This window comes from Manis javanica, chromosome 15 (assembly GCF_040802235.1).
Source record: "Manis javanica isolate MJ-LG chromosome 15, MJ_LKY, whole genome shotgun sequence".
Lineage (NCBI taxonomy): Eukaryota > Metazoa > Chordata > Mammalia > Pholidota > Manidae > Manis > Manis javanica.
In genome coordinates this window covers 36,723,620-36,741,789 of record NC_133170.1, presented here as the reverse complement: position 1 = coordinate 36,741,789, position 18,170 = coordinate 36,723,620, and the positions used below count along the sequence as shown (strand labels likewise).

At 41.8% G+C, this 18,170-nt stretch overlaps 1 protein-coding gene across 6 annotated transcripts in view; it reads right to left on the bottom strand.

The window, feature by feature from the left end:
• The window catches only part of CPNE4 (copine 4), a 451,414-nt gene that overhangs the window by 320,197 nt on the left and 113,047 nt on the right, over positions 1 to 18,170 (bottom strand). For 5 of the 6 annotated variants that reach the window (XM_036992546.2, XM_073222626.1, XM_036992548.2 and 2 more), the window contains exon 2: positions 2,067 to 2,247. In XM_036992546.2, the coding sequence (XP_036848441.1) occupies positions 2,067 to 2,247 (181 nt within the window). Of the gene's footprint in view, positions 1 to 2,066; positions 2,248 to 18,170 lie in introns of those variants that run through there. The other variant, XM_073222629.1, reaches the window with a different exon arrangement.

Genomic DNA, 18,170 nt, shown 5'->3' with positions numbered 1-18,170 from the left:
CTCAGCATTTCCAGCTCTCCTATTACCTGATTCAAATCCATTATTGGCTATTTTGCATGGGTTTTCCTGACTGTATTTGAATGTATATCGTTAAGTGTGTAAAATTAGAGAAGTGCTCCTCAGAGTGCCAGAATATGAAGCAGGCATATCAGTAAGCATGCTGAAGGTTCAGCTAAAGTTCCTGTTTTTAAAGAGTAAGACATTTAGATGAAGGAAGCAGTGAATCAATTTATCTTGTGGTACAAGTTTGTTTTTTCCTGAATCTTACCATGCACTGGTAATAAAATGTTTATGATCCCATAGCTGTGAGCAGACCATACTTTGAGTAACACTGTAATAGGGCACTTTAGAAAAGCAATTAGGCAAATATGGATCACAAGCCCCAGAATTGTCCTATCCTTTGTCCAACTTGTTCCACTTTGACCATGGACCTCTCCTAAGAGTTCCATTAAACAGAAGGGAAAGCCTTACACACAAAGATATTCATTGCAGTTTAAAATACAGAATTTTTGAAAGCAACTTCAAAGTGAAAAAAATAGAAAAATGATTAAATAAGTTCATTTAATGGGATATTATTCAGCTTTTAAAACAGGGGTATTTTAGCAATATGGAAAAAATACTACTAAGTAATAAAATAAGGAAAGAAAATTTTACATGCATGGTAACAACCATGTAGGAATATGAATGCCAGAAGGAAGACATATATACAAGTAATAGTCAAATTATGTAGAGGGGTTATTAGGAGATGAATTTCTTTCCTCTAATTTTCAAAGAGTGACTTTTTAAATGTAGGCATTCCATTTATTTTTCCCAGATAAAAAAAGAAAAGCAATAAAGCCCACCAACAAAGTCACAGAGACTATTTAGAAGGAAAAAAAGACCTTATGCCATAAGAGACCTATAAGTGCTGTTTTCATGCTCACAGCAGATGCCCTGGGTGAGTCTGCAGTTAAATTAAGATCCCTAACTGCTCACCTGTCATTCATCCCTCCATCCATGTTGCCTCCTCCCTAGAATTTCATCCTCTCACCAACCTCTATCAAAACTCCCTTTCAGAGAAGTTGCTTTTATCACCTGCATATGAACAAATAAGCACGCTGCCTCCCAGGTCTGCCAGCCTTCTTGCCACTGTGCAGTGGACACTTTTACCCTTAGAAGAAGACCTCCCAGCTATTTGCAAACAAGGGGAGAAGTAGGGACAGTGTGAGGAGTTTGTTGCAAGGGGTTCAAAGCAGGTGGCTGTGTACTCTTGGGTCTACTCTGCATGGCTTCACACCCCACCCAGGGCCGCTGTGTACCTAGCTCCCCTCGAGGTGGTGATAGCTGCGTGCGGCTCCTCCCTCTCCTGCTGTTCACCTCAGACCAGATCTAAAGACACATTGTTTACTTATATCACCCATCCAGGAGCAAAAAAGTTAAATCAATCGATCAGTCAATCAATCATTCTTTAAAACCAGTCGTCATCCAGTATGTTTCAGCTTTTAAATCAATTAACAAAACCAAACTGCAGAACTCAACCTGCAATATCACCACACAAACAGCCAAACACACCAGTGCACTGGGAAGTATAAACAGCAATAAAGAGTTCAGGCTTTGGTGCCTTGCCTGACTGTGTGGTGCAAATACTAGCTTTCCCATTCACAGGCTGAATGACCTTGGGCAAGTCCTTAACCTTTCTGTATGTTTCCTCCTAGGATTGTTGTGAAGACTAAATTAGTTATTCCACATAAAGTACTTAGAACAGTACCTGACACTGATAAGCATCCAGTAAAGTTTAGCTGATATTGTGTTCTCACACCAAAAATAAACGTTGTGTAAGGTGGCCCCTGCAGGGCTGTCCTCCCAGCTCTTCTCCAGGGGCCCCAAGTCCATGATGAGCACACAAATTAAGGGCAAATGTCAAAATATCCATAGCATTAAAGCAGCCACTTAAAAGCATCACAATGTAAACAGAAACATGGTCATAATCATTTCTAGAATCTTCCATTTCCTGAAGACAGGAAATGAAAAGCATTTTGAACCAATCCTCCAGCCATGCTTCTGCCCATTTCCTCGGACATGCCTACCTCGAACCACTGCCCATGGGACTGCATCTTGAGGATGACACAGGGGTCTGGTTTGGAAAGAGCATCTCTATCAGAAATGCCCTTGCACGCCACGCGCAGCTCGACTTTGGTCAGGCAGGGGCTGTTAAAGATTCCCAGAGTATTGGCAGCCGACTCATAAATGTTGCTCATCTTCTTCATTCTGTTTATGACAAGAAAAAAAGAAAAGGACATGCCAGTCACCAGAATGTTTATCAAAGGAGAGGGCCTCCCAGCTATCCTTCAGGAACTTATTCCACACACAGTTTCAAATGTTGGATGTATTTATTATCTTACCTTCCATCCCAGTGGTACTATTCCAGTGAAACAAACAAACAACCCTCCCCCCACCAAAAACCCACAGATGGCAGTGCACTTAGCTAAGAACACCATTTTCCTATTTGATTTGCGTACATTTGCTTGGTAAAAATTTTTAGTCTGTGAAAGAAAATTAATGAATTAGTGCAATGGACTGCAAACTGTAATACAATTAGTTCTATATCAAGTGCACGACTTGTGTGAAATTTTACAGATTTTTTGGTTAATCAATCACATTCTAAGTTTGTAAGAGTCCCTAAAAATCCAGCTCTTCTTTTCCTTCCATGTAATGACACGGAGAAGTACTGTCTTCCCTAAAGACACAGTCCATGACAGATGCCCCGAATCTGATATCCTACCCTGAATGCATAAGCACATTCTCACTTCCCTCCCCTCCAGTGGCCACATCAGAATTCAGAATGAAAAGGGGGACAGAATGAGGAGACTGTGTGGAAGGAAAAGCTCACAGCCTCTGGCCCTCAGTTCAGGAAACAGCAGCCCCAGGCAAGCACTGCAGGGCCCCCTCCATCCCCACACAGTAGCCTCGTAACAGCCCTGCACCTGGAGCCCTGGGGGTGCAGGCATCCCCCACAGCCCGCCAGTGCTCTCCTTCTCTGAGGAGGTCGCCCCTGTAAGGACTCAGGAAGGCTCTCTCAGGAGTGAGACCCCATGTGCCTCTCATGGAGCTCTGTGATCTTGGAGACTCCTTAGGAAAAGCAGCCATGGCTGTCCTTTCCCTCAGGAGGAACCGCACACAGCACGGGTGCCCTTTGGTGGGATTTCTTCACCCAGGAGTGAGGCTGAGCTCTCCCTTCCTTACCTCCCTCTGCAATGCTTCAGTGAATTTTCCCTTGGTGCCTGACACCGTACCATGGCCAAGTCCACCATGCCGCCCTTTTCACACGGTGGTGGCTGCGCCTCAGCGCAGAGCACACACACTCTTACACACCAGCTGGTCCTTTCGAACCTGGCTGCCAGCTGCATGTCAAAGCCAAGCCTTTTCCAATCTGAACACTCCCCACCAGAATTTCCTCCCAGTGCTCCCACACAGCGCTCTCCATTCGGCTTTCCACTCTCCCCTCCCTCCCTCCCTCCATCCCTCTCATCCCTCCTTCCTTCCTTTCACAGTCTAACTCTCCGGTGCCCTATTTATCTCATCATTGTGAGCTCAGGTTTTTCCTTATATGTGCTGAAAGGAAATTGCACAGAAGGCTAAAAGCTTATGTACTAGAACAGGAGTGGAGGAGCTGTGGGCTGTGTGCCAAAGGTGGCTCACCATGTGTTCTGGTGAATAAAGTTTTATTGGGACACAAGTGTGCTCATTCACTTCATATTGTGTGTGTTTGCTTTCACTGTGATTACGGAGTTGAGTAGTTCCAACAGAAACTTCATGGCCTCCAGAGTCTAAAATATTCACTATTTGGCCCTCTTCAGAAAATGCTTTACGACCTCTGTCCCAAAACACCAGGTTGAGCAAATATGTAGCTGGGCAGGAGGTGGAGATTCTGTCTGTGTATGGTGGGATTGGTGGAAGTTGAGCATTGCTTTACCTTCACCATATTAAACATTAATAGGGACTTTGGGATATTTGTCTTTTTGTTTTGTTTTTTTTTTACATATGAGAAAATTCACACTCAAAGAGAACTGGCATCATACCCATGTCATACAGTTATTCTAATGGCAGAGCTGGGGCTGGAATGCTAGTTTTCTATCTTCTAGGCAAATGCTATTTTTACAACATGTAAAACCTTTGGCTGGAGAATGGTTTGATTCTACCAAGGAACAGTGGGTACAGTTTTTATTTATTTCAACCTTGATTATTGCAACTCCCATATAGAATCATACTTTCCTTCTATTTTAAGTAAATTTTATTCAGGTATAGAAGATGCACTCATCATAAATGAACAGCTCAATAAATTATGTTCCTCTATTTTTACAGGTTGTGAGTAGACAGTTATTAGAGTAAGTAGCAAGAAGAGCACAGACAAAAATGCAATGTATAAAAAAATGAGCAGAGAGAGGAGACTAGCAGAAGATGGCTTTGTGTTCAGGCAGTGTTGGAAGTTGTTAAATTCTTTATCAACTTTTTGATAAAGGACAGCTTATTTTTTAGTCAATGTCTTATCAAATTTTACCTTTTCGAATGTGTTAACCAGCTTCCTGGAATCCACATTTCTCTTGTGCAGTTCTGAGTGGCCTGTCCTGTCTCCAGGAGGCATTGCTATCTCTTCTAACTGCCCCATCCTTGCAGGCCCATGTCCAACCCCTATCTTTCTTTCTTCTTAAAGACTTAATTTTTGTATAGCAGTGTTTGGTTCACAGCAAAATTGAGAGCAAGGTACAGAGATTTCCCATATATCCCCTTCCCCCATGCATGCACAGCTTTGCCCATTATCAGTGTCCCCACCAGAGTGGGGCATTTGTCACGGCTGATGAACACGCTGACCACCATCATCATCTAAAGTCCCTAGTTTCCATCAGGGTTCACTCTTGGGGGTGATGGACATTCTAAGGGTTTGGACACAAGGTATAATGGACTAGGGACATAATGACATGCATCCACCATTATAGTGTGATACAGAGTGGTTTTCCTGCCTTAAAAATCCTCTTGCTAAGCCTGTTCATCCCTCCTTCCCTGCCAACCCCTGGTAGCAACTGATCTTTTCACTGTCTCCATAGCTGTGCCTTCCCCAGAACATCCCAGAGCGGCAACAATACAGTCTGCGGCCCTTCCAGATGGGCTCCTTTCATCCACCCACTTTCTAGACCCACTGACTCCTTCCTATAGCACATAAGCTTTTTCTTTAGAATGACACATCTTCTCTAATACCTACTCTTAATTGTGAGGTGTGATGGGAAAAAGACTGTAAGGAGACATACAGCTCCTTCCCCCTTCAAATCCTGACTCCTTCATCACTAGCCATGTGACCTTGAGCAGGGTGTTTATCCTCTGTAATAGTAATCCCTGCCTTGAAGAATTGCTATAATAAGTAGATGAAATAATATATGTAAACTGATTAGCACAATGCCAGATATATAGTAGGTGCTTCAAAAGTAAATCTATTAATATTGTATTCACACTACTCTCAAGATTAGATTAAATAATTTATTCTCCTCCTGCTGACTGAAACTTTCTTAGAATTCCCACTGTTACTTTAGGATCAAAGTTCTACCAGCCACCTTAAATGCATTCTGTCTTTATAACCCACACAATCTGGACATACCACCCTTCACCTAAGAGCACACAGCCATTTCTCAATACAGTAGTTTGTCTGAGGAGTCATATGCATAGCCAGTAACTCTCACATACTCACAAGGCAGAGAGTAAGACAATGGTGACTACCTAATCACATGTGTCAAAAGTTGTCCTTCAAAAATAATTTAAAATTAAGAAGGCTTCTTGAAATATGGATTTATGCACATAATCATCAATGATATATCCTATGCTATATGTACAAATAGTATCTGAGTTATTTATCAGTTTATAATAAATTTATAAAGTTATTAAACAATTTAAAATTAAATGAACTGGGACAAATGTTCAGAGATTTTTTTAAGCCAATAGAGTATATGATCCAGAAAATTTATGAATCATTCCATTAGGCAATGGGAAATACATGGAGGATTTAGCTGAGAAAATGAGCATAACCAAATAAGCATTTGGTAAAAATCAATCTGGTACAACATGATGATCAGACTGGAGGAGAAAAATATTCTGTGGTTGTCTAAGACTACTGTGCTGGTCATTACCTCTTCCTTCCTGCCCGACTGACTCCCCTACCCTCTTCTGCTTAAGGATCTGAAAGGCTCAGCTCTGTTGACTGCCCACTCATTGACAGCTAGTTTTCTATTGCTATGATATGAATATTTGTGTCCCCCAAAATTCATGTGTTGAAATCCTAATCCCCAAAGGTGATGGTATTAGGATGTGGGGCATTTGGGAGGTGATCAGGTCATGAGGATGACCTCATAAATGGGCTAAGAGATCCCAAAGAGCACCCCAAGCCACCAAGTGAGGATGAAGTGAGAAGTCTGAAATCCAGTGGAGGACCCCCACCCAACCATGCCTGCACTCTGAGCTGGGACTTCCAAACCGCAGACCTGTGAGAAACAAATGTCTGTTGTTTATAAGCACCCCCAGTCTTTGTTATAACAGTCCAAATGGACTCCCACTTGGATTTGTCTAAAGGTTTGCAGATCCAGACGAGGGAGGAGAAAGAGGAGAGATGTGGTCCGGGCATCACTGGGTCACTTCACCACAGTGGTCAGTCTCTGATACACACATACATGAGCTCCTTTAGGTCAGGGACTTCTTCTTATACTTTCCTGCATCTAAGTAGTGTCCATCTTGATACTACTTGTAGACTGGTGATGAAAACAACATAAATCTTCAATTCTGAGGGGACAGGGTATATGAAATGAATGTGGAGATACTGAAGATAAAACTCTAAACCTATCACATTTATGCTCAGGGCCCTGGCTTACCCCCATGTCCACATGAATGCAAGCTCTGACCAGATGTCCCAGAGCTCCTGAGCTCCTGCAGCTGCCCAGAGATAACAGCCATCCTGACCTTGACTTTGGACACTGTGCCTGGGCTAGTGAAGTCACATTGTTTGGCTCTGGCCCAGCTGAAGCTCACTGCTGAAAGGTGATCACATAATACAGCTCAGTCAGGGAGTGATCAGCTGTATCAAACCCTGATAAGTAGAGTAAACAAGTAATTTCACACTCGGGTAGAAAACAGGATTAATATAGCCAGATTATCAATATCTTTTCCAAGGCCTATTTAAATCCTCTTTGTTGCCTTTCATACAATACGCTGGTTTTGCAGAGACTAATATCTGCTGAGAATTACTGTGATGAAAGTTGACGTTTGGCCAGTTTTAGAAGCAAATTGTAATTGTTCTTTCACTCAGATAATTTAAGTTATAAAAACCACCACTTCAGCATATCCAGTCTCTAACAGGACAAACTGATCCTCAAATTTAATTACATTCTGAGTGAGCTGCAAACAACGGCAAAACAGTAGAGAGGCTTAAGAGGGAAGAGAATCAGTTTTGAGTCCACAAGGGACCCAACTGAGCAGAGCTTATCTTAAAACTGTTAAGAATAAGTGCATAATCACAATTAGCACACATATAATGTAGAGGAGGGGGGAGGGCTGTACAACACAGAGAAGACAAGTAGTGATTCTATAGCATCTTACTACGCTGATGGACAGTGACTGTAATGGGGTATGTGGGGGGGACTTGATGATGGGGGGAGTCTAGTAACCATAATGTTGCTCATGTAATTGTAGATTGATGATACCAAAATAAAAAAAAATAAGTGCATAATCACTCTTCTGCTTGCTTTGGCATTATTTGACCTCTTTAAATGCCATAGCACATCCAGGGAAGGCTGGTCTCTACCACACATCATTCCACTTCTAGTCAAGATGTATGTATGGCATCTGCTGGGGTACCCCATGCTGAGCGGGAGGCTGGAGGCACTGAGTATCCATTCATTCAAGGGCAGATAAGCCAGGAGTCAGTCCTGGTTTGACTAGGACTTGCCAATTTATTTAGCTATCCAACATTCCTGGATCTACTTTTAGACCAAGAATAAATCTACTCTTAAGTGGCAAGCATTGTGCTGACATGGTAAAGGATGGAGACAAATGAGAGTCCATCTGCCTAAAGATTATTGTATTCTGGAGATTCTCAGACTTCCACGTGGTCATGGATCTCCTGGCACCTTGTTAAAATGTAGCTCCTGTTTCGTGAGTTTGATTTAGGGCTTGAGATTCTGCTTCTGGGTGCATTGATCCTGCTGGCCTGCGGACTATACTTTGAGTAGCAAGGTTGTTGAGTATAAATTAGGCATCTATAAAATAAGGCAAACAACCCCAGAGGCTCTTTATCTTAAGATCAGACGCCCACAAAAGATATACGGACTGTGCCAGAATAAGAGTGTGATAACGCATCAGAATATTAGATACCAACCCAAGCTCTACTCTTCATTTGCTGTGTGACTCTGGGCAAGTTACCTGAATCGTCTGTGCCTCAGTTTTACCATATGTAAAATGGGGATAATAATAGTTTTTACCTTTTAGAGTTTTCCTGACCCACTTGGCCCCCCTGAATGTCAGATGCAACTGCCCCTCAGCCATAAAGCCAAGACTCTTCAACCATTGTGGAAAGCAATATGCAGGTTCCTCAAAAAACTAAAAATAGAAATACCATTTGACCCGGGAATCCCACTCCTAGGAATTTACCCAAAGAAAACAAGTTCTCAGATTCAGAAGGACATATGGACCCCTGTGTTTATTGCAGCACTATTTACAATAGCTCAAATAATGGAAGCAACCTAAGTGTCCATCAGTAGATGAATGGATAAAGAAGAGGTGGTACATATACACAATGGAATACTATTCAGCCATAAGAAAGAAATAAATCCTACCATTTGCAAAAACATGGATAGAGCTGGAGGATATTATACTCAGTGCAATAAGCCAGGCAGAGAAAGACAAGTGACAAATGATTTCCCTCATTTGTGGAGTATAACAACAAAGCAAAACTGAAGGAACAAAACAGCAGCAAACTCACAGACTCCAAGAAGGGACTAGCAGTTACCAAAGGGGAGGGGTGTGGGAGGGCGGGTGGGGAGGGAGGGAGAGGGGGATTGAGGGGTATTATGTTTAGTACACATGGTGTGACGGGTCATGGAGAAAACAGTGTAGCACAGAGGTGGCAAATAATAAATCTGTGGCATCTTACTACACTGATGGACAGTGACTGCAATGGGGTATGGGTGGGGACTTGATAATACAGGTAAATGTAGTAACTACATTGTTTTTTCATGTGAAACCTCCATAAAAGTGTATATCAATAATACCCTAATAAAAAATTATAAAATAAATAAACAAATAAATAAAGCTGAGACTCATAGTGGTTAATAACTTGCCCCAAAGTCATAGCTGGTAAGTGACAGAGCCAGGAGGAAGCCTGGGTCTAATGGGCTCCCAAACCTTTGCTTATGACCATTACTTATATGATGCTTAACATTCTTAATTTGCTTTACAATTACTTTCTTTTCAGATGATTCAAAGGCAAACTTCAACTCTGTTCCCATCTTAACAGATCTCCAAGGCATGGTGTGTACATTAATGACACTGTGCTCTAGACGATTCTAAAGACTCACTTTTCTTTTTTCCCTAATTTCCAGGCAGCTCAGGTTTTTTTTTTGGAACTCTGGTTATGACAGTATCCTCTTCAGGAAGTTGAAGGGCCTGGGAGCTAAGCGTCCCTACTCTGATGATTCCAGCACTGGGCACTGATGACCTGTAGATGGTGGAGCTGAGGCCCCTACCAGCCCAGGGATAAAACCAGGCGAGCCCCAAAGGCCATGGTTCTGGCGGGTGACTTTCCTGACAGGCGGAGCAAGTACAGGAATGTTTCCTAGCATGTCCTATGCCAAATCACTCGAGTGCAGTCAATTATTATTTCAGTGATCCCCTGAGCTTTCCGATCTAAGACAACAGGGAGGCCAGACGAGCAGACGCAGTGGTGACCCCACTCCCTGAGACATGATTGCTTTCTCAAGGAGTCAGATAGATTCATGTTTCAGGAACGTCTGGGCTCACATTTCTGTCTCTAACAGTGAGTCGTGATGAGATTTTTCTAGAAAGCAATTATGCCCAAAGCATCATATTTATACTCAAATGTCACCCATTTTTAGGAGAAGAACTGGAAGTATAAATTTAACTAGAAAACTATAAAGGCTGATAGAAACTTTCAAAAGTAAAACTTGAACAAAACATCAAAGGAAATTGTATGAATGACTACCTCCTCTCAGTCACAGCCCCTCCTTTTTCTACCACAAAGAGCAAATTTAGATGATGTTTTTATTATTTTGGCACTGAGATAATTTCCTTCTGTTTCTCAGGCAACTAAGTTTGCCAGCAGAAAGATCAAATCCCAGTCTTCTTTTGTTCAGTTATTTTTCCCTTTTTAATATAATCACAGGCTGGATTCTTCCACTAGTGTCATGCTAACAGGAAGCTGGTGCTCACAAATGGGTATTGTGCTTCTGGTCTCATACACGTGGCTACTTTTAAAAGAACGAAGGAGCAAGAGAAACAAGACACCACATGAACTGGGAGCCAGTTGCCTTAAGGAGGCGTGATACCCCACCACTCACGCCGCCTGTGTGCTTTTACACCGAGGCACCTGGAGCTCACTTCTGATTTAATGACATTCTGGCATTAACGTGCTTTTGCTTAGTGGGCAGGGAACAACATGTTTTGGGAAAGAGGAGATGAGAAAGTGCAAAAGAAAATACCTCTTATGAACACATCTCTCAGTGCTGCCCAGGAAAAATATGTGATGATGAAAATGGCCAGTATCCATGCTTCCAATACCTGGATTCTTCCACTAATCCACAGGCAGCTACTGAGCCTTTCAACTGTGGTTAGTGCAACCAAGGAAATGAAATTTTGATTATATTTCACCGTAACTGAAATTTAAATAGCCACTTGGGATGGGTGGCTATGATAATCAGCACGTCTGAACATACCATATTAGATTCCTATCCATAGTTTTCTTTTTCCTTTGTTTCTTCTGAAGTCTAAAGTTGAATGGTGTTGCCAATGAATATGTCTAGGACCTCACCTCAAAGCAATTTCTCTCTCATAACAGACATCTGGCCCCCCACTTTTTGGTGGGAATGAACAGGACTTAATGGGTCTGACTTTTCTCATCAGCTTTTCCTCACCTGCCAGCACCAGTCAGTCGGTGGGGACTCAGTGCTGTGTCCATGGAGCCAGACAGCAGGAGAGGCGAGCGTGCAGAGGCAAGAAGCAGTGCAGGGCTGACTCCTCTGGTACTAGGAGAGCCCCTAAGGGAAATACTGGAGTGAGTCTCTCCTTAGAACTTCCTTCCAACATGGTATCCCCTTCAAGCCCAATGACTAATGATGCTGCTACTGAAGGTTTCACAATGGCAGAACATAAGCTTTGTGGCACACGGCTTTGCTGGAGGACAGCACGTCTGCCTCAGAGACGGGGCATATGACCGGGCCTCCCAGATGCACACTTGGAGGCAGAGGAAAGCCAGAGCGGGTATGAGGGTGTGGGACTTGCATGCCGTGTATGTATCAGCTGAGAGTTCTGTGGACTTCCAGTACTTACCAACTATGAGAATTTGGACCCAGGCCCCAGTGTGAGCAGACAGACCAGATAAAAAGTGTCAATACAAAATAATAGCAAGAGTGACTCCAATGAGAACAGCTGTTTGGGGACACTTCTGTGTCCAGAATTACACTTAGTGTTATACTATCCAGTTATACTATCACAATTAATCATTTCAAAAACATGGATTTATCTTCATATGAAGATAAATGATCAGCAAAAAAAAGAACAAGAATAAACTTTGGGAAAATGGTAGAGTTTAAAAGGCAACCAGAAGAGGTATACTACATCTGAGGATATGAAAGGTAATTTGATATTATTTCAATTTTATAGAAGAGAATACTGATATTAGAAAAAGCAAAGTCAATGGGTAGATGGCATAACTGAAAAATGGAGGAAGAAGGATTTGATCAGATTTTTAAAACTCCAACTGTCAATGATGTTCTGTGATGTGATTCTGCTTCCCTTTGCACATCTTAAGGCCTCTGTCCAGTTTCTAGCTCTGTGTGAATGCCTGAACACTGGAAGTCCCACACTGTCACATCTCATTCATTTATTCATAAAATATTCATTGAACACTTCAAGTCTGTGCTGGGAACCATGCTGGGAACTGAGAGATACAAAGATGAAAAGACAGAGTCACTATCTTCAAGGGGCTCACAGGCAAAGGGGAAATAGCCAGATTAGGAAATATTTATAATAGATTAATTTAGCCTGCTATGCCTTCTGCCATATTTCCATCAAAATGGAGCTAGGGAGAATTCAGAAACTGTCAATAGCACTAGAAAGGAAAAATCGCCCAGGTGGAATTTCCTCTGGCTGTGTTCTACAGAGCCATGTATTGTGTAATTTTTGCTTTGTTGTATGAGGTACTAATATATATTCTCAAAAGAAACAAATGGTAGATGTGACAATGTAAAGTAGGTTTCTTTACATCAGGAAGTTTCAATCATTAGTATGTGGATGTGAATAGTATGCTTTGTGAATCTCCAAAGAGAAGGCATCATGTATAATGTTTTCCAAACTTATTTTGGGTTATTAAACATTAAACATAGTAAATTTTCTAAAATTAAACATTTTAGAAAAAATTTTATGGGATACATTTGAAGATAAATGATCAGCAAAAAAAAGAACAAGAATAAACTTTGGGAAAATGGTAGAGTTTAAAAGGCAACCAGAAGAGGTATACTACATCTGAGGATATTTCACTTCCATGGAAAGTATAACTGGGGGCTGAGACACGCCTGTGCTGAGAGACAGTGCAGTATGGAAGGTGCTCTTTCATGCACCACATAGAAGAGGGGACTCTGAGCTCCTGGCTGAGATGGAGAGCCCCAGCCTCAGTCTGGCCAATATACCCTAGGTAAGTACCTGCTGGGCTTGCCAGATTGGACCAGGTAGTAGATATCAAGGTGACCTTCAGAAATTCAATTGATCGGGAGGGGAAGTTGGCACCACTTGGATAAAGAGTAGGGTTAATGACACTCCACTGAGCCCATCCACCGGTAATGTCAGGCTGGATGGATTTCCTCCCAACCCTGAACAAGAAAATTACAATAACACCAACATGTGACCTAAGAAAAACATGGTGATAACTAACCTGTGGTCATTCACATGACAGAATGCTATACATATGCCTTGAGATACATACCAGCATGGACAAGTCTCCTAGACATAATTTTGAACAATATAAGCCTGACACAAAAGACTTTGCACTGTATGGTCCAATTGTATCAGGTTCAAAGAAGGCCAAAATTAATTACAATAACAGAAGTCACAATGCTGTTCACTTTCTGTGGGGGCAAGGATGAGAGGGGTACAAAAGAGCCTTCTGGGGTGGAGAAATATTCTATACCTTGATTTGGAGCTTATACATTCATGATGTGAACTTTTCTGTATATTTGCTGCACTTGGATAAAATTTTGCTTAAAAATAAATAATAGGGGGCGGAGCCAAGATGGTGGCATGAGTAGAGCAGTGGAAATCTTCTCCCAAAACCACGTATATCTATGAAAATATAACAAAGACAACTCTTCCTAGAATAAAGACCAGCGGAAAGAAGACAACATCCAGACCACATCCACACCTGCAAGAACCCAGTGCCTTGCAAAGGGGGTAAGATACAAACCCCGGCCCAGTGGGTCCCGAGTGCCCCTCCCCCCAGCTCCCGGCGGGAGGAGAGGAGTCAGAGTGGGAGGGAGAAGGAGCCCAGGACTGCTGAACACCCAGCCCCAGCCATCCGGACCAGAGCACAGACACAGTGCATGCGCGGGGCCCTGGATACTAGGGAAACAGGGCAGCAAGAACAGTGAGTGGGTACTGGAGGCTGGCACCGGAGAACAAAAGAAAAGTGAGTGACCATCTTTTTTTTGTTGTTGTTGTTGTTTTGTTGTGGTGAGTGCTTTTTGGAAGTCTTAAATGGACAGGGACCCCAATACTAGGGAAACAGAGCAGCAAGACTGGCGAGCGGGTATTGGAGACCGGCGCTGGAGAAGAAAAGAAAAGTGAGCACCCATTTTTTTTTATTTTCTTGTTTTGTTGTGGCGAGTGCTTTTTGGAAGTCTTAAAGGGACAGGGACCCCAATACTAGGGAAACAGGGCAGCAAGAGCAGTGAGCGGGTGCCTGAGGCTGATGCCAGAGAATAAAGAAAAATGAGCAGCCATTTTTTTTTTTTTTTTTGATGGTCATTGTTTTGTTTTGGTGGGTGCTTTTTGGAAGTCTTAAAGGGACAGGGCGGGACACTTAGTCCAGAGGTAGGGAATCTGGGGATCTCTGGGCACTCTAATCCCCTGGGCTGCAGGGAGCACGGAGGCCCTTTACAGAGATAAATAGCCTCCCGGCCGCTCCCCCTCCAACACAACTCCACCACTTTGGAGCAGCAGCCTGAGCCAGGCCACGTGTACAGCAACAGCAGAGCTAAACTCCATAACAGCTGGGCAGGAAGCAGAAGCCCTGTCTGCGCACAGCTACCCAGCACAAGCCCCTAGAGGTCGCTATTCTCCCAGGAGAGGAAGGCCACAAACCAACAAGAAGGGAAGTTCTTCCAGCCGTCACTCATCCCAGCTCTGCAACTATTCCTATCACCATGAAAAGACAAAATTACAGGCAAACCAAGATCACAGAGACACCAGAGAAGGAGACAGACCTAACCAGTCTTCCTGACAAAGAATTCAAAATAAAAATCATAAACATGCTGGCAGAGATGCAGGGAAATACGCAAGAGAAATGGGATAAAGTCCAGAGAGGGAGGGAGATCACAGATGCCAGAAAGGAGATTACAGAAATGAAACAAACTCTGGAAGGATTTATAAGCAGAATGGATAAGATGCAAGAGGCCATTGATGGAATTGAAACCAGAGAAAAGGAATGCATAGAAGCTGACATAGAGAGAGATAAAAGGATCTCCAAGAATGAAACAATGTTAAGAGAACTGTGTGACCAATCCAAAATGAACAATATCCATACTATAGGGGTACAAAGGAAGAAAAGAGAGGAAAAGGGATGGAAAGTACCTTGGAAGAAATAATTGCTGAAAACTTCCCCAAACTGGGGGAGGAAATAATCGAACAGACCACAGAAATACACAGAACCCCCAACAGAAAGGATCCAAGGAGGACAACACCAAGACATAATAATTAAAATGGCAAAGATCAAGGACAAGGAAAGAGTTTTAAAGACAGCTAGAGAGAAAAAGGTCACCTATAAAGGAAAACCCATCAGGCTAACATCAGACTTCTCGACAGAAACCCTACAGGCCAGAAGAGAATGGCATGATATATTTAATGCAATGAAACAGAAGAGCCTTGAACCAAGGATACTGTATACAGCACGACTATCATTTAAATATGATGGCGGGATTAAACAATTCCCAGACCAGCAAAAGCTGAGGGAATTTGCTTCCCACAAACACCTCTACAGGGCATCTTACAGGGACTGCTCTAGATGGAAGCATTCCTAGAAAGAGCACAGAACAAAACATACAACATATGAAGAATGGAGGAGGAGGAATAAGAAGGGAGAGAAGAAAAGAATCTCCAGACAGCGTATATAACAGCTCAATAAGTGAGCTAAGTTAGGCGGTAAGATACTAAAGAGGCTAACCTTGAACCTTTGGTGACCACGAATTTAAAGCCTGCAATGGCAATAAGTACATATCTTTCAATAGTCACCCTAAATGTAAATGGACTGAATGCACCAATCAAAATACACAGAGTAATAGAATGGATAAAAAAGCAAGACCCATCTATATGCTGCTTACAAGAAACTTACCTCAAACCCAAAGACATGCACAGACTAAAAGTCAAGGGATGGAAAAACATATTTCAGGCAAAAAACAGTGAGAAGAAAGCAAGGGTTGCAGTACTAATATCAGACAAAATAGACTTCAAAACAAAGAAAGTAACAAGAGATAAAGAAGGACACTACATAATGATAAAGGGCTCAGTCCAACAAGAGGATATAACCATTCTAAATATATATGCACCCAACACAGGAGCACCAGCATATGTGAAACAAATACTAACAGAACTAAAGGGGGAAATAGACCACAATGCATTCATTTTAGGAGACTTCAACACACCACTCACCCCAAAGGATAGATCCACCAGGCAGAAAATAAGTAAGGACATGGAAGCACTGAACAACACAGTAGAACAGATGGACCTAATAGACATCTATATAACTCTACATCCAAAAGCAACAGGATATACATTCTTCTCAACTGCACATGGAACATTCTCCAGAATAGACCACATACTAGCCCACAAAAAGAACCTCAGCAAAATCCAAAATATTGAAATTCTACCAACCAACTTTTCAGACCACAAAGGTATAAAACTAGAAATAAATTCTACAAAGAAAACAAAAAGGCTCACAAACACATGGAGGCTTAACAACATGCTCCTAAATAATCAATGGATCAATGAACAAATTAAAATAGAGATCAAGGAATATATAGAAACAAGTGACAACAACAACACAAAGCCCCAACTTCTGTGGGACACAACGAAAGCAGTCCTAAGAGAAAAGTATATAGCGATTCAGGCACACTTGAAGAAGGAAGAACAATCCCAAATGAATAGTCTAACATCATAATTATCGAAATTGGAAAAAGAAGAACAAATGAGGCCTAAAGTCAGCAGAAGGAGGGACATAATAAAGATCAGAGAAGAAATCAACAAAATTGAGAAGAATAAAACAATAGCAAAACTCAATGAAACCAAGAGCTGGTTCTTTGAGAAAATAAACAAAATAGATAAGCCTCTAGCCCAACTTATTAAGAGAAAAAGAGAATCAACACAAATCAACAAAATCAGAAATGAGAATGGAAAAATCACAATAGACTCCACAGAAATACAAAGAATTATTAAAGACTACTATGAAAACCTATATGCCAACAAGCTGGAAAACCTAGAAGAAATGGACAACTTCCTAGAAAAATACAACCTTCCAAGACTGACCAAGGAAGAAACACAAAAGTTAAACAAACCAATTACGAGCAAAGAAATTGAAACGGTAATCAAAAACTACCCAAGAATGAAACACCCAGGCCGGACGGATTTACCTCGGAATTTTATCAGACACACAGAGAAGACACAATACCCATTCTCCTTAAAGTTTTCCAAAAAATAGAAGAGGAGGGAATACTCCCAAACTCATTCTATGAAGCCAACATCACCCTAATACCAAAATCAGGCAAAGACCCCACCAAAAAAGAAAATTACAGACCAATATCCCTGATGAATGTAGATGCAAAAATACTTAATAGAATATCAGCAAACCGAACTCAAAAGTATATCAAAAGGATCATACACCATGACCAAGTGGGATTCATCCCAGGGATGCAAGGATTGTACAACATTCGAAAATCCATTAACATCATTCACCACATCAACAAAAAGAAAGACAAAAACCACATGATCATCTCCATAGATGCTGAAAAAGCATTTGACAAAATTCAACATCCATTCATGATAAAAACTCTCAGCAAAATGGGAATAGAGGGCAAGTACCTCAACATAACAAAGGCCATATATCATAAACCCACAGTCAACATTATACTGAACAGCAAGAAGCTGAAAGCATTTCCTCTGAGATCGGGAACTAGACAGGGATGCCCACTCTCCCCACTGCTATTTAACATAGTACTGGAGGTCCTAGCCATGGCAATCAGACAAAACAAAGAAATACACAGAATCCAGATTGGTAAAGAAGAAGTTAAACTGTCACTATTTGCAGATGACATGATATTGTACATAAAAAACCCTAAAGACTCCACCCCAAAACTACTAGAACTGATACTGGAATACAGCAAAGTTGCAGGATACAAAATTAACACACAGAAATCTGTAGCTTTCCTATACACTAACAATGAACCAATAGAAAGAGAAATCAGGAAAACAATTCCATTCCATTCACAATTGCATCAGAAAGAATAAAATACCTAGGAATAATCTAACCAAAGAAGTGAATGACCTATACTCGGAAAACTACAAGTCACTCTTAAGAGAAATTAAAGGGGACACTAAAAAATGGAAATTCATCCCATGCTCGTGGTTAGGGAGAATAAATATCGTCAAAATGGCCATCCTGCCCA